Below are 26,671 nucleotides of genomic sequence, written 5' to 3' on the forward strand. Positions count from 1 at the left end.
TCCCTCTAGCAGCAATGGTGCTGGTTTGCACAGCTTGCCTCACTGGTAGAACTACTAGTTTTATCTTTGATTTTTTTGGAGGGAGAGAGTTTACCAAGCTCCTTACCCCACCATTCCAGCAGTTCCACCCTTATCTTTTTACATTTGTTGACTGAAAAAAAAATTTAAAAAATACAACCTGAAAGATGAGAACTATGGTTTATTCTGCAGACTTGCTGAAGACAAGCCCGGGAGGCATCCTCTCAGATAGCTCTGAGGGACTGTTCCATAGAGGTAAGGGAGGAGCTAGGATACATAGGAGTTTTTGCAACAAATACCAGGTAGTTGGAACATCAAAAGATTAATTAAAGACAAACAGACATGAAGTTAATGAATTTAGCGCTTTTTATGTATGGGAAGATGCAAGAGTCTGGGCTCATTGAAATCATTCCTTTGATATGCACCTTAACTATCTAAGACCAGTATCCTGTTTTTCTCCACCCTGAATCCCTTGAGGGTGCACAGTGTGGGGGGGTGGAGTGGAGGGCGGCTGCAGTGGCTGATGGTTTGATGGCCTCAACATCCTTTGTTTCTGATATGGCAGGTGACATTTTTAGTCCACACATTACACCTTTCTTTTAGGTTCCATATTTTAAAGAAACAAGGTTTTACGCATTATGGGTTTTTTGGGGTTTTTAAAATTTATTTATTTTATTTTTGGCTCCGTTGGGTCCTCGTTGCTGCGCACGGGCCCTCTCTAGCTGCGGTGAGCAGGGGCCACCCCCTGCCGCGGTGCGGGCCTCCCACCGCGGTGGCCTCCCCTGCTGCGGAGCCTGGGCTCCAGGCACACGGGCCTCAGTAGTCGTGGTGCATAGGCTTCAGTAGTTGTGGCTCACGGGCTCTAGGGTGCAGGCTCAGCAGCTGTGGCGCTTGGGCCCAGCCGCTCCGCGGCATGTGGGATCCTCCCGGACCAGGGATTGAACCCGTGTCCCCTGCACTGGCTGGCAAACTCCCAACCACTGCACCACCAGGGAAGCCCTCCTTTTTTTTTTTAAGTACTCTTTTTTTTTTTTTTTGAATTTTTGAATTTTATTTATTTTTTTATACAGCAGGTTCTTATTATCCATTTTATACATATTAGTGTATATATGTCAATAAAAGTTTTTTTAACTTTTATTTTATATTGGAGTATAGTTGATTTACAGTGTTGTTAGTTCATATTATTATGATTTAATGTTAATTTATGGGTGCTCAGAAGCACTCTTTATGCAATGTTTAAATATTTTTAAAAGCCTCTTAACCAAGTATTACTTAGCTCTTTGCACATAGTAGTTGTTGAACTGTTTATTAAATGTTTAGTAGATTTTTTAAAATTTATTTATTTATTTATTTATTTTTGGCCGTGTCGGGTTTTAGTTGCAGCATGCAGGCTCTTCATTGCAGCATGTGGGCTTCTCTCTAGTTGTGGTGTATGGGCTCCAGAGTGCATGGGCTCTGTAGTTGAGGCACACGGGCTCTCTAGTTGTGGCACACGGGCTTAGTTTCCCCGCGGCACGTGGGATCTTAGTTCCACAACCAGGGATCGAACCAACGTCCCCTGCATTGGAAGGTGGATTCTTAACCACTGGACCACCAGGGAAGTCCCTTTAGTAGAGTTTTTAACCTTTTTTATTTAACATCTGTTCTGGGTCAGGTACTCTAACCATAGTGTTCCTTAAGAGCATGAACCTTGAACATAGGTAAGAATCCTCTCTATCTCTTTGCCTATTAGTAGACATGTGACCTTGAACAAGTTTCATATCGCCTCTTTTTGAGTTTCTTCAGCCATAAATTGAAACTTTACACTACATATCCAATAAGTGATAATATGTGTGAAGTAATAATAGTTCCTATTTAATTGAGCTAAGTGGCAGTATCTACATTTTAAAGATACTGCAACTCAGATATAGAGGGGGAAAGTAACTTGACAGGGTCATACTGTTTAGTTCCAGAGAACGGCTTGAGCCCAGGTCTGCTTGATTAATTTATCTGGTTTTTTGTTTGTTTGTTTGCTGCTTCCAGGAATCAGAAATCATTGTCACAGATTTGTGATTAGCTTCTATTATGCTAAGTCTACAGTCATACAAAGGAAATACTGAATGAATGTATATATACTCATATATATTTGCTTGCATTTTGTTCCCCCAACAATGTATCATGTCAGGAACTTCCACCACTAAAAGTGTTACAACAATTATTTAAACCTTATGTCTCTCTCTGAGATACAACCTTAATGGCTGTTACCTTGAATACCTTAAGTGAATGGAAGAAACGGGGACTTTAAACTTTTCATCCATATCTAAACTTGAAAACTTTTGATACATAATGATGTAAGCAGCCATGAAAATATACTTAGAAAATTTTTCTTTTAGCTTTAAGGCCTTTGACAGGTTGTACATACATGTCTTTATCATAATGTACTCCCCAAATTGAGTACTATCTCACAGAAACTGCCCCATGGTATTCCACTCTCCTTAGTGTCTACCTCCTAACCCTAACCTATCCTTGTCTGTATAAAATCTAAGTCAGGGACCATGTCAATATACTTAGTCAGCATTCATGGTAGAGTCTCAGTAAACGCCTTTTATTCTGTATACTTATTAGCATTCTAACATCAGTTTAATGGCTTATGAGACTTCATAATTAATATTTATAAATATTAAATATAGGGTTTCAAGTAGGGTTCGGGGGCTAAAGGTGAAGGATCTGGAATGATTTCCTTTTCTTGCAAACTTCACAACACAGCTTGGAGGAGAGGTCATGGAAGGGAAAGTATGAGAAGAAAAGAGGCTAGACAGAGTACTCTGAAATGAACCTAAATTATAAGGGAAAGAACCAGAATGCCTTGCTTTCCAGCCCTACCTCAAACACTGATTACACCTAAGTTAAAGAGGATCTGCTGACCAGAAATTTTTTAAAATTATACTGACCTAATTATTAATGTATTGAAACCTTTGATGACACATTACAAATCCTCTTATGACCTGTACTGTTAGTCATGGTATATTATGAGGATTCTTAGAGAGTTACTTACTATTTCTAATAAAAAGATTTTGCATTAGTGATTTGAGTACTTTCAGGTTACTAGAACAATAATCATTCTTTGTGCAGCTTTATGAAAGGAATAAAATATTGTAATGACACTGCTGTCAATTTGTAAATTTAAAGCATGCATGTATATAGTGTTTAATATCATTGTCTAGTTGCTCTTACTATAGCTAATCACTCTGACTAGAAGAGAGAGGAGTCTATTACTATGGGGATCACTCATGTCTTAGAGAATTAAGACTCATTAAATACCCTCTTTGATGTTTTTTATAGTTTTCCAGGTAATTCTTTGAAGAAACACCTCAGCTTCATTCTTTTATAATATTGGTGGCAAACTATTTCATACTATCTATTCCTAGAGATATATCAAGTTACTGTAGAGAAAGCAACTCAATCTTAAATTATAACCAATATTTTAAAACTTTGCCTTTGTTCAGAGTAGGAAATCTTCAGGTTCAGCTCATTTGATCAGCTTCTTAAGTTATGGAGGAACACTTCCTTTGCTGAATAATCCAGAATCAATAAAATCTTTTGGATTTTCTGGGAACTTCGGCTACTCAGAAAATAGTCAAGAGCTGATAAGGAAGCAAAAAAGTAAACAGCAAAGAGTTTAAACATTTTTTAAGTCTATTCGCTCTTTAGGTATCACATTTTTATATATGAAATACTATCCTCTCAGTCTCTTCTTGTTTATTAGCATGACTCTACCAAAGTCAGGTTACTGATTCAGTTATCTATTGCTGTGTAACAAAACTCCCAAATTTGGTGGCTTAAAACAACAATTTACTTTCACTTTATTACAGTTCTATAGTTTGGTCAGATCTAAGAAGGGACAGCTTATCTCTGTTCTTGATATCTACTGGAGCAGCTTGATTGGGGCTGGATTTATTTCTAAGATGACTCAGTCATATAGCTAGCTGGCAAGTTGGTGCTGGCTACCATCTGGGAGATAAGCTGGGGCTGATGATCAGGTCCTGAGTTTTCCTCCATGTGGATAGTTAGATTTCTAATAGAATAACGGTGGCTGGGTTCCAAGAGACAATGTCTTTATGAAGAAGCGTTCCAAGAGGATGAGCCCTATTGTAATCAATAGATATTTGCTAATATACCATTGATCAAAGGCAGTTACATGGCCAGGCTGATATGGGAGAGGATACATAAAGATATGGAGGATGCAGAAAGAAAGATACCGAGAGGCATTGTTTATTGTAGGCCACCAAAGTAATAGCCTACTGCAGTTGTGTACCTCCTTAGTCTACAGCAAAGTAGCCTCTCTGGAGGACATTTTGAAGCCTTAACATTCATAGCTTTTGGCCCAGTAATTTTACCTTTAGAGGTTTGTCCTAAGGACGGTATATCAGTTCCCTGGATCTATATTAAGGCTTCATCTAGCTCTCATCCATAGCATTTTGCCCAGGGTCAGATAGTTGATTAATGCCTGAGTTGGGATTAAAACCAGATTATCTGGTTCCAGAGCTGCATGCTTTAACCATTGTACTATACTATCATATAGATGATGATTGTATACAATCATGTTAACGATATCAAATGAGAAGCTGATATTTTTAATAAGAATAAAATTTGTGTATATGGAAGTCTGAAAGGATATACAGTTGGTCCTTGAACAGCATAGGTTTGAACTGCATGGGTCCACCTATTAACGGATTTTTTTCAATAGTAAATACTACAGTACTACAGGATCCATGTTTGCAGAACCGCAAATACAGAGGAACCATGTATTCAGAGGGCCGACTATAAATTATACTTGGATTTTCAACTCTCAGGAGGGTCAGCGCCACTAATCCCCAGCATTGTTCAAGGGTCAGTAATGTATCAAAATGACATATCTGCAAATGAGCATGTACCATTGTTCTTTTTTTTTTTTTTTTTTTGGTAAGGATACTTTTTATGAGCCTGCCATGCACACTTAACCTAATATATTCATGTGTGTATGTTTTGTGTCTATTTCATTTCTACGCTGATTACTCTAGTGCAGGTTTCTACCCTTTTATCTAAACAGTAAGTCTGTGATGAATTATGGTTGTAACTGCTAAAGGTAATAAATCTTGGAAGACTACTTTGCTCTCCTCCCTCCACCCACCAGTTTTATGCTGTAAATATCTCTTAAGGAGGGTGTCTTCTTTAGATCTCTGTAGTCCATATGTGCCTGGTAATGCATATATTGAAGTTTAAAATACACTTACTGAAAAGAGCTTCTTAACTAATATTCTTTCACTGGTTTCTACATTATAGTTTTACTTACAGTAACTTTGCATCCTGTTTCCAGTTCAGTGTTCTCATAGTGTTAGTTCCAGATCACTATCCTTGAGGAGGTAAAATACTGCCCTTATCTGTCCTGGCTAAACTAGAATCACTGGTGACCATACAGATTCCTGAGTACCCCCCCTACCCTGTTTCACACGTAGTAAGTCTAGGGCAGTGGTTCTTGACCCTGGTTGCACCTTAGAATCACCTAAAAATACTGATGTTTGGATTCCAACCCATATTCATTTGAATGAGATTCTCTAGATGAGGGCATTTGGAGTTTGTGGGGATGGGAGTATGTTTAAAACCTCTTGAGGGACTTCCCTGGTGGTAAGATATGATATATCTTATGATATATGATAAGATATAAGAATTAAGATAGTGTCCAGGGCTTCCCTGGTGGCGCAGTGGTTAAGAATCCACCTGCCGGGCTTCCCTGGTGGCGCAGTGGTTAAGAATCCGCCTGCCAATGCAGGGCACACGGGTTCAAGCCCCGGTCCAGGAAGATCCCACATGCCGCGGAGCAACTAAGCCCTTGTGCCACATCTACTGAGCCCGCGCGCCTAGAGCCTGTGCTCTGCAACAAGAGAAGCCACTGCAATGAGAAGCCCACGCACCGCAGTGAAGAGTAGCCCCCACTCACCACAACTAGAGAAAGCCTGCGCGCAGCAACAAAGACCCAGTGCAGCCAAAAAAAAAAAAAAAAAAAAAAAGAATCCACCTGCCAATGCAGGGGACATGGGTTCGATCCCTGGTCCGGGAAGATCCCACGTGCTGCAGAGCAACTAAGCCCGTGAGCCACAACTACTGAGCCCATGTGCCACAACTACTGAAGCCCGCGTGCCCTAGAGCCCGTGCTCTGCAACAAGAGAAGCCACTGCAATGAGAAGCCTGCGAACCTCAACAAAGAGTAGCCCCCGCTCGCCACAACTAGAGAAAGCCTGCGTGCAGCAATGAAGACCCAACTCAGCCAAAAATAAATAAATTAAGTAAATAAAAAAAATATAAAACCTCTTGAGGCAATTCTTACAATTAGGCACGTTGGAAAGAGATAGAAAGTTGTTTTGCACTTTAAAAATTGTTCAAAAAAGGTTACCCTGTTAATAGGCGGTTTTCGTTCAGCAGAAGCCTGTAGGATTATGTAAGTGTTCATGAACTATTAAGAACAAATTGTCCTTTACAGTAGAATTATTACTGCACAAGTCCATTAAAGGTTGTTCATTGAAAACCTTGCATGAGCTCACAAATGAATCTTGTTGCCATTCACAAATGAAGAATATGGACAAAGTAGGAAAAGTATTTGGAATTACTTGGTTTATACATTAAACCAGTCTAGATAATTTCTTCTCTACTGTTTCAGAAATTATACCATAAAGGATACTTCTTTTAAAATAACGGGAAATTGTATCACAGGAAGGCCACGTCCTTATTTTTTAAAAAAAGAAAGAAAGAAACTAAACTAAATACCTTGGCTTAATGACAATCTACATTTCAAAGGTTCTCCAGACTAAAAGCTTATTCTTCCCTTCAATGACTTCTCCCAAGCCATATTTAGAGTTCATCTAGGTTATAAACCATATCTCCAGTTATTCATGCTGTTCCAGTTTGGGTAAAACAAGTATCAAAAGTACTGAAGGGCGAGGTAATAGCTTAAGCACTTCTCAGCTTATCCTTTATCTCTAGATGTAGATATTTGGAGAAATACAACCTTTTAATGAGAACTGTGGTGAGGCATCCATTTACATCTCTTAGGATTGGTTGAATAGAGTATGGTCTATTGAGTATACTTTTGATGTCTTTGCCAGTCTCTTTTTTCAAATGTACACATGACACTATCTGAAGAAATACTAGAAACACCTAGTAAACATTTTTCTAATATCTATTGTTAAGCTATATTCAGGTGACCACGTTTTGAGGCTTGGTTTTCTGCTTGGTTATCAGTGATAATCAGGTTACATATAGGGTATCTGTGAGCTGCTGACTTTAATAGGTCAGCCTGTGTAAGTGCGTAAGACCTAGCTTTTTGGAGACCAATAATGTGGCCATCTCCTCTGCTTGGACATGAAGGGAGCACTTGTTTCAGAGCTCTATACCATGGTTTCAAAATCTGTTCTTTAGTATATAATGTCTGTTTGGATTCCTGATGATTTTACCCTATGTGATTAGTAATACCTTGTGGGTAATGACTGGTTTCTGTTTTATATAAATAGCCTTTTAAGAGTATCAGGCAGGGGTTTCCCTGGTGGCGCAGTGGTTGAGTATCTGCCTGCCAATGCAGGGGACACAGGTTCGAGCCCTGGTCTGGGAAGATCCCACATGCCGCGGAGCAACTAGGCCCGTGAGCCACACTACTGAGCCTGCGCGTCTGGAGCCTGTGCTCCGCAACAAGAGAGGCCGCGATAGTGAGAGGCCCGCGCGCTACGATGAAGAGTGGCCCCCGCTTGCCGCAACTGGAGAAAGCCCTCGCACAGAAACGAAGACCCAACACAGCCAAAAATAAAATAAATAAAATAAAAATAAAGAAAAAAAAAAAAGAGTATCAGGCATATAGGCATCTCTCATAACATTTCATCCCTTTGCAGTTTTGTTTCTGGTATATTATTAGGAAAAATAAAGAGCAATAAAATAATATTGAATAGTTCTCTTCAAGTGGTTAGTCTTGTTCTTTTCTAGTTTTCTGAATGCCCCAGGTTTCTTATATAGTGATTAGTCCATCTCCTTTTCACAAGCTACACAGAAGCTTGAGAATTGCCCTGAATTTTGCATAGGACAAGTAACAAATATCCATGGCTTCATTCTAGCCAACTAGACTATAAGTCTTCTTAATTTTTCTGAATCAACAAATTGTGAACATAATGTACTTACACATCTGCGTGTTCACACTGTATTTGGCAGAGAGTAGGGCTTTCCTGCAGTAAGCCAGTCTCTCTCTTAATGGTTAAAGTCAGGCAAGTAATTTCACCTAAAAATGTGACTTCTCCAAGAAGAATTCATTCTGTGCTCTGCCAGTTCTATAAGTTTTAAATTTAGCTGGGTAAATTCCAAATGGCACTGAATTTTATTATGAAGGGTAAGTGCAAGAATAAAAAAAAAAACTCACTATAAAGAGGAAAAAAGGTAACTTTACATGGGAGAAATCTAGCTGACCTCACCTTAACCAAGTGATCCAATGATAGGACAAGCTGACATCACGTGCTTTCTGATGTCGGGCACTGAGAAAGCTTCAGCATTCCTACTGTAAGGACATTCCTGACAAAAATGAACGACATGAAACTGGTCATGAGGAAAAGGACAAACTCAAGTGTATAATGTATTTCAGATACATTCTTTAAAATTGCCAATGTCTTAAATGGCAAAAGGGCAGGAGACTTGCTCTAGATGGAAGGAGACTAAAGAGATAAGGCATATATAAATAAACTACAAGGATATATTGTACAGCACAGGGAATATAGCCAATATTTTATAATAACAAATGGAGTATAATCTATAAAAATTTTGAGCCACTCTGTTGTACACCTGAAACTAATATAATATTGAAAATCCACTATACTTCAATTAAAAAAAGAAAACTGCAGAATATTACTGACGTCACAAAATTCAGAAATTAACATAATTTTACTAACTGCCTAACACCATTCTATATTTTTTTGAGGTTTTTGCTGCTGCATACTCAATCACTTCTACATATGACAACAATTTTATAATATTTTACATAGAAAAAATTTTTTAAAATTACATTCCTTCCTCCAGCATGGAGAATAAAATTTTGTTCTTTACTAATGATAGTTTAGGAAAAAAATAGTGTCATATATCATTATTTGTAATGCCATGTAGATTTTGGGGCTTGTCAAATTTAGGAAGTCTCTATCAAGTTTCTTTCATTTTATGAATTGTCATATTTATGGGCATTTTGAATTTTCTTTGTGCAGTATTAAGCTTAAATACTCTGAACTGACATTCCTTAACCAATTTGTTACCAGTGTGAATCTTGTAAAGAATTTTATGTTATCTTCGTTTTGTGTCAAATCAGTAAAAACTTTAAACGTTAAAAAAAAGAGAGAGCAATAATGAGGCAGTGCTTGATTCTTTTTTTTAAATTTATTTATTTATTTATTTATTTTTGGCTGCATTGGATCTTCGTTGCTGCACGTGGGCTTTCTCTAGTTGCAGCGAGCGGGGCCTACTCTTTGTTGCAGTGCGCAGGCTTCTCATTGAGGTGGCTTCTGTTGTTGAGGAGCGCAGGCTTCAGTTGTTGTGGCACGTGGGCTCAGTAGTTGTGGCTCACGGGCTTTAGAGCACAGGCTCAGTAGTTGTGGCGCACAGGCTTAGTTGCTCAGTGGCATGTGGGATCTTCCCGGAGCAGGGCTCGAACCCGTGTCCCCTGCATTGGCAGGCAGATTCTTAACCACTACGCCCCCAGGGACGCCCCATGTTTTGTTTTGTTTTGTTTTAGGACTACCCAGATTACTACCACTGGAAAATTTATTGAGCTGTACCCTCAATGTATTTGTGCACTTTTCTCTATTTGTGTTATTCTTCATTTAAGAAGTTGTTTTAAACTACTCGGGTAATTCTGAAGCATAACCAGGTTGAAGAAGACGTCTTTGACTTCAGTAGTAAGAATAGGATATGGAGTAGAGATTTTGGATTGACTTTCTTAGCTCTGACTTTTTAATATTGTGTTCTATATTTAGATATGACTTTAAAAGCCCCTTTCAGTGCCAGATCTGATCACTCTTGTTGTATTCTCAGCTTTTGCCTCCCTTGTTAATATAGGTAACCTATTTTATAGTTTTCCAAAGAAATGTTATTAAGTAGTGGTGACATTTAACTAGTATTTGGCTTATAATGATTACTAAAAGCATATTTTCAATGTGGAATAAAATAGTTTTTATAGACTTTATGGATTCCAGGCAACCAACTTAACTTTTTGAGGGGCAGATGATTATAATTCTCTGCTTTTTAAGTGTTAGTTTGGGCCATAGCCCTGACATAGCTTTAAATTATGGTTAATTTGCAGTTTCTTATATGTATGACAATAGTTGATGTAAATATTTATAGGAGCTTCTGTCTTTGCTTTGCAGAACGTTCATAACTCCATGAATGAAACTGAAAAGTCTAAAATAGGCCAAGGTTACTTAAGCTCACCTTCAGCATTTACTAATAACACATACCTACACAAATAGCTGACGGCTGTGTCTTAGTTTATGGTTCCTGCCTAATGATGGACTTTAGTTTTGCTTGTCTCTGATCTGGCCTGTCTCTGGTCACTGTTGCTCAAATATTGTTATTTCATACAAATGGCTGAGTTTGACACTTTTACCTGTTAGGTAAAATGAACCATAGCTAGAGGAAAACAGTGGTTTCTAGTTTATGCTCAGCTTGAGCAACTAGAGCAGCTTTTCTTTTTTTCCTTTTTATTTATTTATTTATTTATTTATTTGGGCTGCTCCAGGTCTTAGTTGTGGCACATGGGATCTTTGCTGCGGCATGCGGGCTCTTAGTTGCGGCATGCGGACTTCTTAGTTGCGGCATGTGAACTCTTAGTTGCAGCATGCATGCAGGATCTAGTTCCCCTACCAGGGATCAAACCTGGGTCTCCTGCATTGGGAGCACGGAATCTTACCCACTGGACCACCAGGGAAGTCCCTAGAGCAACTTTTCTTGAAATTAGGAGGAAAATATGAATGTGAGGATGAGAAAATACTAAATCTTGCCTTTTAAATTTCAGAAGTTTTAGTCATCTTAAGTTAACCATAGTTAAGTCTGATTTACGTTTAGTTTCAGAATGCAGCACTTTATTTGTCTCTGGATAAGTCAAAAGCATTTTAAATGATATCCAAAAGAAAACCTTTAAAGAATTTTTGCTATAATTTGCCTCAGTTGTCTGTCTCTTTTCCATATTCTTCAAGCAGATAAAACTTAAAAGTAGCTAGAACCAACCTTTTTCTTTTTTTAAGGAATAACTGACATCTAACATTGTATTAGTTTTAGGTGTACAACATAATGATTTGATATTTGTATACATTGTGAAATGATCACCACAATAAGTCTAGTTAATATCCAGAATCATACATAGTTACCAAAAAAATGCTTTTGTGTGTGGTGAGAATAGAACCATCTGTTTTCATGCTGCCCCTTCGTAGTACATGTAGCTAATCTGTTGAATTCATAGTAACTTCTCTGTTATACTTTTTTGATTTAAAGATATTTTCCTGTTCAGAGATGTTTGTTAACTCCTGGTGCTCACAGGGAGATACCTTAGCCAGACATTCAGGCTTTTCAGTTTTAATTCCCATCATCTTCTATGGTTTAGAATATACAAGAATTACTTCCTAAATATACTTCTTTCTTCTCTGCATGTGGTTCACACTATTTTCACCATTCTCAACTGTCTTCCTGTAGTATGACTGACTCCATGTGTTAAAGGAATACTGACCAAACCAATCGTCAGTTCCTTTATGCTTTTTCTTTTTTCTTTATACAAATGGTATCATACTGTAGATAGATACTGTTCTGAAACTTCTTATACTTTACACGTCTCAGGCAGGCTTCTTGATCAGTCTATGGCTGAGTTATATTTTCTAAAAGCTGTATAATAGTTCATTTTATATTTGTAACAGTTTAATAAGATTTTTAGTTTTCTGGGTTTTTGTGTGTGTGTTGTGCTTTTTTTGTTTTTTGCTATTATATAAACAATGCTAAAGTAAATTTCTATGCACTGATACCTTTCTGCATATGTGGAAATATTTGTAGGATTAATTCCTGGTGGAATTGTTGGCTCAAAAGATAAATGCATTGGGACTTCCCTGATGGCGCAGTGGTTGAGAATCTGCCTGCCAATGCAGGGGACACAGGTTCGAGCCCTGGTTTGGGAAGATCCCACATGCTGTGGAGCAACTAAGCCCGTGTGCCACAACTACTGAGCCCGCGTAGCACAACTACTGAAGCCTGCGCGCCTAGAGCCCATGCTCCGCAACAAGAGAAGCCACTGCAATGAGAAGCCCACACACCACAACAAAGAGTAGCCCCTGCTCGACGCAACTAGAGAAAGCCCGCGTGCAGCAACAAAGACCCAACGCAGCCAAAAATAAATAAATTAATTAATTAATTGAAAAAATTTTTTTAATTAAGAAAAAAACGATAAATGCATTTAAAAGAGTGATAGATATCACCAAAACACCCTCCTTAAAGGTTGTACCAGTTTTCACTATTATCAGTAAGTTTTTTAGATGCCTATCTATCTTCACCATCATTGGGTATTAAAATTTAATACCTGCCTGTCTGACAAATGAAAATGGGATCTTACTGTTTTGACTGGCATTTCTTGTGTGAGTGAAGTTGAACATTATTGACATAGTTTTTGTGTGTTCTGCCTGTTCTGTTTGTCAGGTTATTCATCTTTCATTAGTTTTTAAGTTCTTTACATTTTAATGAAATTATTTCTTTGTTTTTTATTGCATATATTTGTATACAGTTTTTTGTGGTCTTTCAACTTTTTGTTTATGGTGTATGGTATTTTTAACCATGTAAATTTAACTTTTTATATGCTTATCTTGTAACCTAACATATTATAAGCTTCATAAGGGCCGGGACTGCATCTTACTCATTGTTATATTCCTCATCTTATCTTGCACTATGCCCTTTTATAGATGCTCTTAAACTGTAAACTGTAGTAATAGTTGCATCTTCCCAAAACTGTAAGGAAAACAAATTATCCTTACTCTTTTCTCTTTAGAAAACCAAAATAGAATATTTTATAAGGGTTAAATAAGTTGAAAGTGACCAATCATGAGAGTTTGTAATCAACAGGGATAGTCCAGTGGCTTAAACAAAAAACCTCAGCATCTTTCATTTGTATTTTGATCAAGTTGAATTGCAAGTCCTTGTGATGATCAGGGAGAAGTTAACAGGCACACTTACCACTCTAAAAATAATGGGCAAATAATACTAAGAATTACTTGATGTGACTTTATCAAAACTCTAAACAAACACACGAAAGGATGCTCAACATCACTAATCATTAGAGAAATGCAAATCAAAACTACAGTGAGGTATCACTCACACCGGTCAGAATGGCCATCATCAAAAAATCTACAAACAATAAATGCTGGAGAGGGTGTGGAGAAAAGGGAACCCTCTTGCACTCTTGGTGGGAATGTAAATTGATACAGCCACTATGGAGAACAGTATGGAGGTTCCTCAAAAAACTAAAAATAGAACTACCATACGACCCAGCAATCCCACTACTGGGCATATACCCTGAGAAAACCATAATTCAAAAAGAGTCATGTACCACAATGTTCATTGCAGCTCTGTTTACAATAGCCAGGACATGGAAGCAACCTAAGTGTCCATCGACAGATGAATGGATAAAGAAGATGTGGCACATATATACAATGGAATATTACTCAGCCATAAAAAAACGAAATTGAGTTTTTTGTAGTGAGGTGGATGGACCTAGAGACTGACATAGAGAGTGGAGTAAGTCAGAAAGAGAAAAACAAATACCGTATGCTAACACATATATATGGAATCTTAAAAAAAAAAAAAAAAAAGGTTCTGAAGAACCTAGTGGCAGGACAGGAATAAAGACGCAGACATAGAGAATGGACTTGAGGACACGGGGAAGGGGAAGGGTAAGCTGGGATGAAGTGAGAGAGTGGCCTGGACATATATATACTACCAAATGTAAAATAGATAGCTAGTGGGAAGCAGCTGCATAGCACAGGGAGATCAGCTCGGTGCTTTGTGACCACCTAGAGGGGTGGGATAGGGAGGGTGGGAGGGAGACGCAAGAGGGAGGGGATATGGGGATGTATGTATATGTATAGCTGATTCACTTTGTTATACAGCAGAAACTAACACACCATTGTAAAGCAATTATACTCCAATAAAGATGTTAAAAAAAACACAAAAAACTCTAAAGCAGTCCTCATATAAAGAGAAATTATAACCAGCTGAGAAAACCATGAAATTTTCTTAAGCTAACCATGATCCTTTTTTAATATATAATCTATCAAACTCTTAGCTAATCATAGAAAGGAATGGACTTTTTCTCCCTCCCACTACCCGTCTATTAAAGTGAATCAGATATAATCATGCTTGTGTCAAAAGTTCAAAAGGGAAAATGGAGGTAAAATGAGCTGAATTGGCATTCTTCCCTCAACATTGTACCTGTAAGCTTGATATGTTGTTTCAGAGATTAACTTTATAGACTTCCGTGCCCGTAAGTATGAAAATTCTTAGGGAACTCTATTCACAAGCTTGATCTTAACATATTGAATAAAGAGAGCAGCTAATCCCTTTTGTAAAGTAATTTGAGAGGAGGGAATTCAAAATGTAAAGTCTCACCTGCAGAAAACACTCAATTCTGTAAAGGCCTTTATATCTTTAGACACTTACAAAGACTTAATATTTTAATGCGGAAGGGTGAACTTGGTTAAAAAGCCAATGGGTGAAATTAGAGAGAAATAATCCAGTGCTTTCTTTCTGGGAATTATCATCCTGCTCTCCAGGGGACCTAATTTTATTCCCTGTGGGGAGTGAGAATACCCCTCTGTACAGCAAGCCAGCATCTCTAAATATAAGCTTGACTTTTAGTATAATAGGAGTCTTGTTAGGTGCAATTTTGCTCTTAGTCATTAATACAATGAACAAATGTTGTGGTTACCTGGGAAAGAAAATTCAAGTGCTTTTAAACCTCTTGTGAGATTTGGTTTCATGCTTGAAACCTATACAGTGTTATGCCCAATAGCATCTGTAGAAGATTCCAAGCTATAAGGTATACTACATAGAGAAGTTAATACACGTTGGAAAAAATTGAAACCACTGCAAAATGGGCTTAAGGTCCTGAATAAAAAGCTTTACTTCTGCTGAATGACACTTACTAGTGGCATTAAGTTTAACAAATGATTGGAATTTTCTTAGGGGTGAATTTTACATGATGATGATGTCCCTGTAAGAAGCCAGTCTTTCCTTCGGGTGACACTTTTTCTTTTCAGCTTTAAAACAGTTTGTCATTCTACAAGTGCAAAGACTGAATAAAGGACAAAATATAATCTGAGAGTATATAGTATTAAATAGCATTTTCAGTATGGTATGGCATTAATTGTGTTAGGTCATTTCTGTCCCTACCAACTTTGTGATATTATGTGCATTTTAAAATCTATTCTTGATTATAAAATTGTAGTGGTATACAGCTTCTGCTAATAGCCCTCAATCGTAAACTAAATTGTATTTGGTAGTATATTTTCTCTTTAGGATCAGTAAAAGATAATAAAATCTTTCATATTACTTTAAGTTTAGAATTTGACAGAAGTAGTCATTGCGTTCTTTCTTGTAAAAATAGTCTTCCATTCCGATGTAACCTCAAGGTACTGGGCCTTATGTTTTCAGTTCCTAAACTTGCCCTCAGCCTGTAAGCTCTGGATAGATGGACCTTATGTGTATGACTCCTAATTTCCTATTGGTGGTAAGAGTGCATTGCACTCTTTCCCTGCTGTTTTCTCGCATTTTTAAGAAGACTATTAAGAATAATTCTGCATTCTTTTCTTTCACTATGAAACATCTAATTTAGTCATAATAACAAAATATTTTGTATTTCATTTCAAAGTAGTTAAGGTCTGTTTCCCCTATGAGCATTGTATACTAAACTGTATAGCAATCAGAGCTAGCTTCACCTCACTCCTGACATTTTTACAGCTTACTGAAATAGAAAAACTGACCTATATTTATGTAACTGACCTCAGGCAGAATGACATCCAAAAGCATATGTACAAACGTGCATTTTAAAAGTTGTATTCTGGGCTTCCCTGGTGGCGCAGTGGTTGAGAATCTGCCTGCCAATGCAGGGGACACGGGTTCGAGCCCTGGTCTGGGAAGATCCCACATGCCGTGGAGCATCTAGGCCCGTGAGCTGCAACTACTGAGCCTGCACGCCTGGAGCCTGTGTTCCGCAACAAGAGAGGCCGCGATAGTGAGAGGCCCGCGCACCGCGATGAAGAGTGGCCCCTGCTTGCCGCAACTAGAGGAAGCCCTCGCACAGAAACGAAGACCCAACACAACCAAAAATAAATATAAAAAATAAATAAATAAATAAATAAAAGTTGTATTCTAGTATAAATAAAATACTTTTTTAACAGCCATGTAAAAAATGTACTTTTTTACATTTAAAGGTAAAATGTCATCTTAATAACTTTATGATTTTCTTATATTAACATAACTAGGCTTGCCATATTATCAATTTGACAAACAGGTCCTCCCCCAACCCCCCACTTTTTTTTTTTTTTTTTTTTTTTTTAACCCCCCACTTTTTTGAAGTCCCTGTAACATGCTTCAACTTAGGAGTGATTTTCTGTTTGTTTCAGACAAATCTGCCTATTTTCAAGCTGAAGGAATCTACCGTTAGAAGAAGATACAGTGACTTTGAATGGCTGAGAAGTGAATTAGAAAGAGAGAGCAAGGTAAGAATTATTTGTGATGTGACTTTAAAACAAAACATTCCAAATTTTAATGTTTAAGACTTCTCAGGAGAATTATCTTGAATAAAGTGAGTAAAAGCAAACATTTCTTTTTTTTTTTTTTTTTCAAATAGTTCACTTTCATTTTACTTCATAGGAGATGGGGGAAGTGTGCAGTTTTCCCTTAGAACTCTTCCTTCTCATGTCTACTTCAGTGACCCAGTTGAGGCCTTTGCTGACTCACACTTAGATAACTCTTCTTAGAACTTTCTTGTTATTGCTTCCTTCCTTTCCGTGATCTTCCTGTCCCACCTTCCTCTCCTCCCCTTGCTAAGTTTCTCTTCTTTAGTACATCTCCTATATCAGTGTATTTCCAATTTTTTTTTTTTAGTGACTCCATACTTTTTTTTTTATCATCACACATTTACATATAACAGAAGTTTCACAAACCAGTACTTACCTTACTCTGTGTGACAGGTGCTGATATTCCTCAGATTAGCTTTTTAAATGATGGCCATGATCTACTGTTGGGTTGCTACCTGCAGTTTTAGAACACTGTCATATATCCTGATAATAATTGTCTTCTCTTAGAAGAAATTTGGTGGCTTTGGCTGCAAAATAGAGAGAACAAGGTCTCATTCTAATGTCTCTTATTTCAGCCCTACGTCAGAATGACATATATGGCATGGAGTCATGAAAAGTACACTCAGAATGACGAAAAGTTATCTTGTGACTAGAGTGTAGTAGGATAAGAAGTGGGTATGGTAGGAGCCCTGAAGTAGGTTAAGGCTAACTCGTTCTCGCTTCTGAAGCGTACTAAGGTAGAAAAGGAAGGAAAACACCCTTAACCAGAAAAATATGGCTGGATACAAGAACAACATATACAAATCATAGCATTCCATCAAAAATGGAAAAACAGTTTTACTCAAAAGAATATCCAAGTATAAAATACTTACAAGTAAAACTGGAAATATAAGACCCATGTAAAGAAAACTTTAAAACTTCATTGAAAAATCAAAAGAAGACCTTAATAAACAGAAATATTACATTCCTGGTTTGGAATATTCACTTTTGAAGATTCATTTACTCTGTAAACATTTGAGAGCTCATTCTGTGTGTTCTGTCAGTTGCAGATAGAGCTGTGAACAAATGAAGGGTCCCTACTTTTATGGCACTTTATTGGGTAAGTTGGGGTAGTGGTGAAGGGAGACCAGAAAAAGTTAGTAAGATATATAATATGTCAGATGGTAATATGCTCTAAAAAACAAAATTAAACTAAGGGAAATAGGGAGTGCCAGGAGAGCTACTGTCATATAGGATAGTCAAGAGAAGGCCTCTCTTAGAGGTGGCATTTTAGCAGTAGACCTGACAGAAATAAGGCAGTATCTCCTAACTTATTTATAAATTTGTAAAATTCTAATACAAATCTTAGTGGAGTTCTTTATAAACCTGCAGATTCATATAGAGCTTTAGAATCAGAGAAAGCTCAAGAATAGCCAAAAATTATTTTTACCAATAATTTAGCACCTGCAGACATCAGAGCATATGTTAAGACTATAGTAATTAAAACAATGTAGTATTGCTTTAGGGATGGACAAATAGATTAGCAGAATGTCAGAGAATTTAGAAGCTGACCACGTGTTTACTGGAAATTTAGTTCATAACAAAAATAACATTGTCAATTTGTGCAGAAAGGAATTTATATTCAGTAAATGGGGTTGAAACATTTGGCTATTTGGGAATAAAGATTTATAACTCACTGTCTATAAATTACAGATGGTTTGAAGATCTAAATGTACAAAACAAGTTAGGAAAGTTTTGGGTAACAAAGAAGAAATTTTTTATGACCATAGGGAGAAGTGTCTTTTTTTTCCCCACCTTTATTGAGATAGAATTGACAAATAACATTAAGTTATATAACACAATGATTTGATATATGTATATAGTGTGAAATGATTACCATAATAAAAGTAGTTAATACATCTATCACTTCACATAGGGGTTTTTGTTTGTTTTGTTTTGTTGTTAGTGGTGGTAACATTCAATATCTGTTTCTCTTAGCAGCTTTTAAGAGTGCAATACAATCCTGTTAACTATAGTTACCATGCTATACATGAGCTCCCCAGAACCTACTCATCTTTTAACTGAAAGGTTGTACCATTTGACCAATATCTCCCCATTTCCCCCACCCTCAACCCATCTACTACTCTCTGTTTCTGTGAGTTCAGCTCTTTTAGGTTCCACATATAAGTGAGATCATACAGTATTTGTCTTTTTCTGTTTGATTATGGGAAGAGTGTCTTGATAGGCTTTTGGCTTTGCTTAACATAGCACCTGGCACACTGGAGTGTTTAATACGCATTTCATGAATGTATACATCACTTTTTTTTATGACAGCTTTATTGACATAATTCACATGCCATACAGTTCACCAATTTAAAGTGTACAATTCAGTGGTTCTTACTACATGCACAAAGTTGTGCAACCATTACTATAGTCAGTTTTAGAACATTGTAATCACTCCGTAGGAGAGACCCCATACCCGTTAGTAATCACTACCAATTTCTCCTCACCCAGCCCTAAACAACCACTAATCTTCTTTCTCTATGGATTTGCCTGTTCTGGGCATTTCATATAAATAGAAGCATAGAATATGTAGTCGTTTGTGTCTGGCTTCTTTCACTGGCTTCTTTCACTGAGCGTGTTTTCTAGGTTCATCCTATTGTATTTTTAATCACTACTTCATTTCTTTTTATTTCCCCAAAATATTCTTTTGTATGGATAAACCACATTTTATTTATCCATTTATCATTGGCAGACATTTGGGTCATTCCTGCTTTTTGACTATTGAGAATAATGCTGCTGCAGGACTTCCCTGGTGGTCCAGTGGTTAAGACTCTATGCTCCCAATGCAGGGGGCCCGGGTCAGGGAACTAGGTCCCGCATGCCACAACTAAGACCCACGCAGTCAAATAAATAAATATTTAAAAAATAATAATGCTGCTGTGAACATTCATGTACAGGTTTTTGTATGGACATACGTGTTTGTATCTCTTGGGCATATACCTAAGAATGGATTTACAGCCATATGATAACTCTGTTTAACCTTTTGAGGAACTCCCAGACTTTTTTTCCAGAACAGCTATACCATTTTTACATTTCCACCAACAATGTATAAAGGTTCCGCGTTTTTCCACATCCTCACCAACATTTAATATTATCTGGTTTCTTTATTATAGCTTTCTTAGCATGTGTGAAGTGGTATCTCGTGGTTTTCAATTTCCTGATGGCTAATGATGTTGATCATCTTTTCATGTACTTATCAGCCATTTATATATCTTCTGTGGAGAAATTTTTTTTCAGATCCTTTGCCCATTTAATTGAGTTTCTTTTATTATTGAGTTGTATATAGAATATACTAAAAAAAAAAAAAAAAAACTCTTACAAGTCCCTTATCAGATTTACAGTTTGCAAAAATCTTCTCCCATTCTGTGGATTGTTTTCACTTTATGTTGTCCTTTGACGCACAGTACTTCACTTTTAACATTAGACCAGATAATTATTTGGGGCATTTAACCTGTGTGAAAGTTGTACTTACATTAGTATTGCTAAGAACAATTAATCAAGTTGCTTTATTTATATATTAGTACTTTTAATTAAGATCTGTTATACTAGACTAGAAAGTAGATGACATTATTGTATTTACTGGTCATTATGGTTAAATCTTTTAGCTTTTTTTATTTCAGTATGCTTTCACTATATTATGCTGGCCAGATATCCTTCTGTCCACTTCTTGCCCCACATACACACACATATCATCAGACTCATTACTTTTAAATTGGTGTAAGAATTCTAAGTATATCTTTTCAGACTGCTTAAGCAAAAATAATTTGATGTTGAAGATCTTTGGGATCTTAGCTGGACAAACCACTCATGATTTTTGTAGGTGATTAATCCTGTTGCCTACAACCTCACCATCCATTTCAATGAGTATTTTGAGTATTAGTAAGAACGTATCTCTACGGATGATAATACATAGTAATCTTTAATCTTAAATTTCATGCTAAATTCTACCCTGAATTAATGGTGGTCATTTCTGTAACACACTGGTTCTATATTCCTTTTTTTATAATAGCTTTATAGATACAGATGTTTTCCCCTGCCCATCATATAAACTATTCTACTGGAGCTCAGCTAGTGGTCATGATCCCTGTTTTTTAATTGTTAAGTTCCCTACAGGTTTTAACTCTTCAACTTGACAAATGCTAATATAGGGGAGAGATTTAAGAATGTTAAAGCAAACTTATGAAGACAAATCTTTAGATGTCTTAATCATTGGGTATCTGGGAAGAGTAGATCTAGGAAGGAATTACAAAGTTTATGTTGGGCATTGGTTTTGTGTTTCTTTTTTGCTCTTTTTTTTTTTGCTGATCTGTAAGAAGTTGTATGATCTTTCCCTTTTTTACCTTGTTGAATTATTGTTTTAGGATAGAAACTCTGCATCAAGGGTTTTAGGTTTTACCTCTTAGAATATGTAAAATTTTATTACTGGTGTTTACTATTTATATTTCTCCTTGTTTAACTTGTTTGCCCACACCTTTTCTCTGTTTTAACATAAGGATTCACCTAAGTGGTTAGTCATTTAACAGATATTTGAGCTTCTGTTGTATGCCCAGCTTTTCTTAAAATAACCATAAAAAGCCTGAGACGAGGGTCCTTGATTTGAAAGCATTGAGAGGATAGATTGGTGGTTCTCCACCAGGGGCAGTTTTGTTCCCCAGGAGACATTTGACAGTGTCTCGAGACCATTGTTATTGTCACAACTGTGGGGTGCCTACTGGCGGCGTCTAGTGGGTAGAGGCCTGGGATGCTGTTGAATAGGTATGCTATGGTGTACAAGAAACCCCTCCCCCCAGTACATTATCTAGTTCAAAATGTTAATAGTGCCATGGTTGAGAAATCCTGAGATAGAGAACCCAACTAACCTGTGAAATAAATAGCTAGGTGCTATTTAATTCAAACAAATATTTGAGCTCCAGATAATTCCCAGAAGAGGGAGATCAGTCATAAGTTGTCCCTAGAGGAAAGTTAGGCTTTGACAGGGAAGATTTGGGATGTTCCTCTAGTGTGGGAAGGAAGAAATGACAGGTCTTTGGGGAAAGATAGGATAATGGGTTTGGGAGAAAGTTGACGTGCTTCTTAGCCTAGGAAATGGAAGAGTGGCAACAAGTAGAGTTGATTATTTTGTCATCACCTCAAACACAGGTAGGAAAGATTATATGCAGATGGTATGAGGTGGAAGAAATTTACCACAGAATTCTTATCTGCCCATGCCAGAAAGAACATTGTTAGTATTTTACTTCTTCATTTAATCGAGAGTTGAGTTTGATCTCTTCAGTTACCATTGTAATAAAGCATTGTCTTCCCCAAGTGACATCAAAACTGTCTGAGGGGCATGGTAGCCTTTATTTCAGTATTGATTATTCTCTTTGTATACTTGTGCTTTGATAAGTCCAGGAAAAATGAAAATTAAGCTGTGGGCCCTGCCATTGAGGAGCTTTGGTTTGATGGACTATTCTGGCATTTTGGTTATCTTGCCTCCAAAACATTGAATCATTTTTCAGTGTATTTTTATTGATTCCCTTTTACTGTATATTTAAACTAGTTTAACAATGGGATGGTTCTCATAGTGAAGATATCCTTTGTCTTCGTGTTATGCTCTATAAATTTTCCCAACTCAGCCAGCATGTTCAAGAACTTTCTTTCCTTATCTTGTTTTAGGTTGTAGTTCCCCCACTCCCTGGGAAAGCATTTTTGCGTCAGCTTCCTTTTAGAGGAGATGATGGAATATTTGATGACAATTTTATTGAAGAAAGGAAGCAAGGGCTGGAGCAGTTTATAAACAAGTAAGTGCTTTCTGTTCCTCAAGGTCTAAGAGTGAATAGTGTTCTGAGATGTCTTTAGGTGACTGCTGTTTATTAATTTAGATATCAGACTAAACTGGTGCTTTTTCTTTTTGGTCATTTCCTAACTTTTTGTATCATTTAAACAAAGTGAAAATATATAACAAGTTGAATATCATGATAAATATTAACACACTTGAGTGAGTGATACGAGTATCTTTGTGTTGACCTAAGTTTTGTATTTGTTTTTCTTGGTTAATTTATGCAAATTACATTTAAAATTACAGCATTTAAAAAATAGTTTTACTTACGATTCTTTCTGATTTAAGGTATGTTCTAGCATGAACAGTAAAACTTACAATACATTTGCAATCATTTTGTTTGATTGCAGATGGAAGTATCATCAGCATGTCTTGTGTAAAGGTGCACATTTAAAAGTTTTGTGGCAAAATATATTCTTTTGAAAATGTAAGGAGACTGTATCATTTATCTTTTACTTTAGAAACTTAATAAACTCAAACTCTAGCTTTTAATTTTATTCCTATTTGAAATATAGCCTCTTTTTTTTTTTTTGGCTGCACTGTGCAGGATCTTAGTTCCCCAACGAGGGATTGAACCTGGGCCCTCAGCAGTGAAAGTGCAGAGTCCTAATCACTGGACTGCCAGGAATTCTCTAAATATAGCCATTATTTAAAAGCCAAAATGATAGGAAGAGTTATGCCTGGAAAGGGCTCACTATAATTGTACATTTGGCCTTAAGTTTGACCAAATAAAGTCAAATCCTAGAGAATATGGTTGTGTGAGCTTATTTATTAGCAATACTTTAATTGTTATCTAGTAATTTGAAGATCTGTGAGTGGTAAACAGAGGGAAAGTTATACAAAGCCCTTAACTTTTAGTTATCTGAGAGCACACAACCTTCATTGTCTTCTTATGAACATACTTTCTTTTTGGAGAAGGCAGTGCTAGCTTGGATGTTTTTAAATTCTGAAATAAAGTCTGGTTGCCCAGTCTGATCTTGTGTTTAGTCTGATGGAAACCTTTAAAAGCAAGCAAAAAACAAAAACAAAAAACAAAACCAAAAAAACCTGAACATTTGTGCCTATTTCTTAGTATTTTGGGGCTTTTATTGAACTTCAGTGTATTTCTAACTATAATCCTATATCTTTTCCTTCTTTAAAATGGATTCTTAGAATCAATGACATTGTTTCACTTTTAACACTAAAATTCATTTAGGTTTCTTACGAATATACCAACTAATATGTAAAGAGGTTAATTGGGTACATACGCCAGAGGCAGTGCAAAACTAGTGATTAAATGTTTTCTAAATTACCCTCATGAACTGAAGGAAAGAAAATATACTGTTAGTTGATAGACCATAGCTTTATGGGCAGTCCAGAATAACACTTATTATTACTAAATTGTTCATGCTTCCTAACCTTAAAATGTGTATGTTTGGTCCCCCTCCCCCACTTTTATAAAATACTGGACTGAATTTGTATCTTTTATTCCTAGGGTCGCTGGTCATCCTCTGGCACAGAATGAACGTTGTCTTCATATGTTTTTACAGGATGAAATTATAGATAAAAGCTATACTCCATCTAAAATAAGACATGCCTGAAATTTGGCAAGAAGGGGCAAGAAAAACTTTCCGTGACTATTAATGATTCATATGCACCAGTGAAGAAGTTCTAACTAACTTTAGCATGCTGCACAAAAACTGGTATAATATGCCTTCAGTATACTAACACTCATAATGCTCAGTTTTGTTCTGTTTTGTTTTGGCAGTTTACAAGAGTTAATTTGCTTTCGTGAAAAAAATCCCTCATTCCAGCCTTTCTATATACATAGTTCTTTCTTGCTGTTTTAATGTGGTACACGCTCTAGCTTCACAAACCTGTTACTCTAGGATAACTTGCAGTGTCCTAACTAAAGTTACTCATTTGGTCTTACCTGCAGTTTTTGTGTCATGTTTGCTTCTTGAATCTGATTAATAGAATTTTTCTCTTATCCCCTTTTTAATATGTGGTGTCACTTGACCTAATTTATGTGTGGAAACACTACACATTGGTTTCCAGTACCCTACACATAAGATATACACACTTGTGTGCAGAAAGTGTCTCCCTTCAGGCTTGTAATCCCCATCACATGGAAGATCAATGAGGGAAATCTTTATATTCTGTATAAAAACAAAATCAAATTTATATACTAAAATCATTTGTCTAAAAATTTAAGTTGTTTTCAAATAAAAATAAAAATGCATTTCTGATATGCACTGATTGTGTTGCTTCTGGCTTTTCTTTTCTCCCTTCAGAAGACTTTCCTACTTAACTCACTTGTTGAGAGGGATTATTTACTAATTATATACTTCTCATTCCTGTAACTCCATTCCTCTTTAAGCAGTGGTGATATCAAATATGCTACTACCCTTTGAATGGGGCTATTTTCTTTTACACAACAACAAAAGTGATGTACTAGGAAAAGCATTCCTTAAAGCTTACTGAGTTGTTATGAAGCACTTTGTGTATTTGGAAAATGCTCTATAATCCCAAGTCATTCTTTTCAAAAGGCCTTTTAAGATAAGTCAATAGCATGCCCCCTATTTTTCAGAAGAATTTTTTCCCTAGCTCATTTGAGTGACTTGTTTAAACAAACTTAGCAAGGGTGTAATAACCGTTTTCTTAGTCAGCAGATTCATGCTTTCTCTTTAGTTTGGTTTAGGATAGTGGCACGCTTTCTCCTGTTTAACCAAGGGAGAAGGGCAGTGTTCTAGCTGACTTGTATTATTGATAAGAAACCAGCAAATGCATGACTCCTTGCTGCCTAACTTGTGTTGCGGCCAGACCTTTACAGCCAGGATGTGGTCTCCAATTTGAATCTGCACATCTGGTGGTTTGGGGACCCGTTGTGGCCTAGAGTTAAACTCCAAGGTAAGGAAAGTTTGCCCTTGCACTCCAGAAGTGTCTCATGTAGAGACAGGTCAGTCCATTTGAGAGGAAATCAGCTTAGGCCTTGACCAAACTAGGATGTCCCCCAAGCAGATGGATATCATAGGAAGAAGTCAGAGCTGCTCTGTAATATCTTTTGTTGCTTAAATATGTCACAGTTCCATAAAAGTACAGAGCTAAACAACTGTGAATTGTGTCCCAGTGAGCTAGAGCAGTCAAATCAAAGGTTGTCAGTTTTTGGTATGCAGAACAGAGTAATGGTAGTTCTGCTAAACTCAATAATTCCTCTAAAGCATACATGATTTTGCCACCCGGGGAGCATCTGGCAATGTCGCCAGACTTTTTTTTTTTTTTTATTTACTTTTGACTGTGTTGGGTCTCTGTTGCTGCACGCAGGCTTTCTCTAGTTGTGACGAATGGGGGCTACTCTTCGTTGCGGTGCGCGGGCTTCTCACTGCAGTGGCTCCTCTTGTTGTGGAGCACGGGCTCTGGGTGCGCGGGCTTCAGTAATTGTGGCACGTGGGCTCAGTAGTTGTGGGTCGTGGGCTGTAGAGCGCAGGCTCAGTAGTTGTGGCGCACGGGCTCAGTTGCTCCGTGGCATGTGGGATCTTCCCGCACCAGGGATCGAACCCGTGTCCCCTGCATTGGCAGGCGGATTCTTAACCACTGCGCCAGCAGGGAAGCCCCTCGCAAGACATTTTTGGTTATCACAACTGGGGGATGCTACTGGAATCTAGTGGGTAGAAGGTTAAAGATGCTGCTAAACTGCCTACACTGTACCCGGGACCACCTCCCACAACAGAAAAATGTCAACAGTGCCAAGGTTTCTGCTCACTGTGGAATTCTTTTGCTTTTGATCATTTATAGACAAGGGAATAGTGTGGCTTAGGATGGGTTGTACTGGCCTGCTTACTTTTAGTCTTTACAATTTCCTAAGGGCAGGCCTGCTTTTAGAAACTTGAAGGTTTCAAGTTAGATGAAAGGTTGTTTATTCTAGGTAACATGTTTTTACCTAATGTAGGAGGGT

The 26,671-nt window shown here is 37.2% G+C and overlaps 1 protein-coding gene across 1 annotated transcript in view; it reads left to right on the forward strand.

The window, feature by feature from the left end:
- The window catches only part of SNX3 (sorting nexin 3), a 43,441-nt gene extending 18,466 nt beyond the window's left edge, over positions 1-24,975 (forward strand). Inside the window, exons 2-4 of the mRNA XM_061207146.1 lie at positions 16,701-16,796; positions 22,575-22,699; positions 24,212-24,975. Coding sequence (XP_061063129.1) covers positions 16,701-16,796; positions 22,575-22,699; positions 24,212-24,317 — 327 coding nt within the window. The 3' untranslated portion in view covers positions 24,318-24,975. The remainder of the gene's footprint in view (positions 1-16,700; positions 16,797-22,574; positions 22,700-24,211) is intronic.
- Positions 24,976-26,671: the final 1,696 nt, after the last annotated feature.

This window comes from Eubalaena glacialis, chromosome 12 (genome assembly GCF_028564815.1).
Source record: "Eubalaena glacialis isolate mEubGla1 chromosome 12, mEubGla1.1.hap2.+ XY, whole genome shotgun sequence".
Classification (NCBI taxonomy): Eukaryota; Metazoa; Chordata; class Mammalia; order Artiodactyla; family Balaenidae; genus Eubalaena; species Eubalaena glacialis.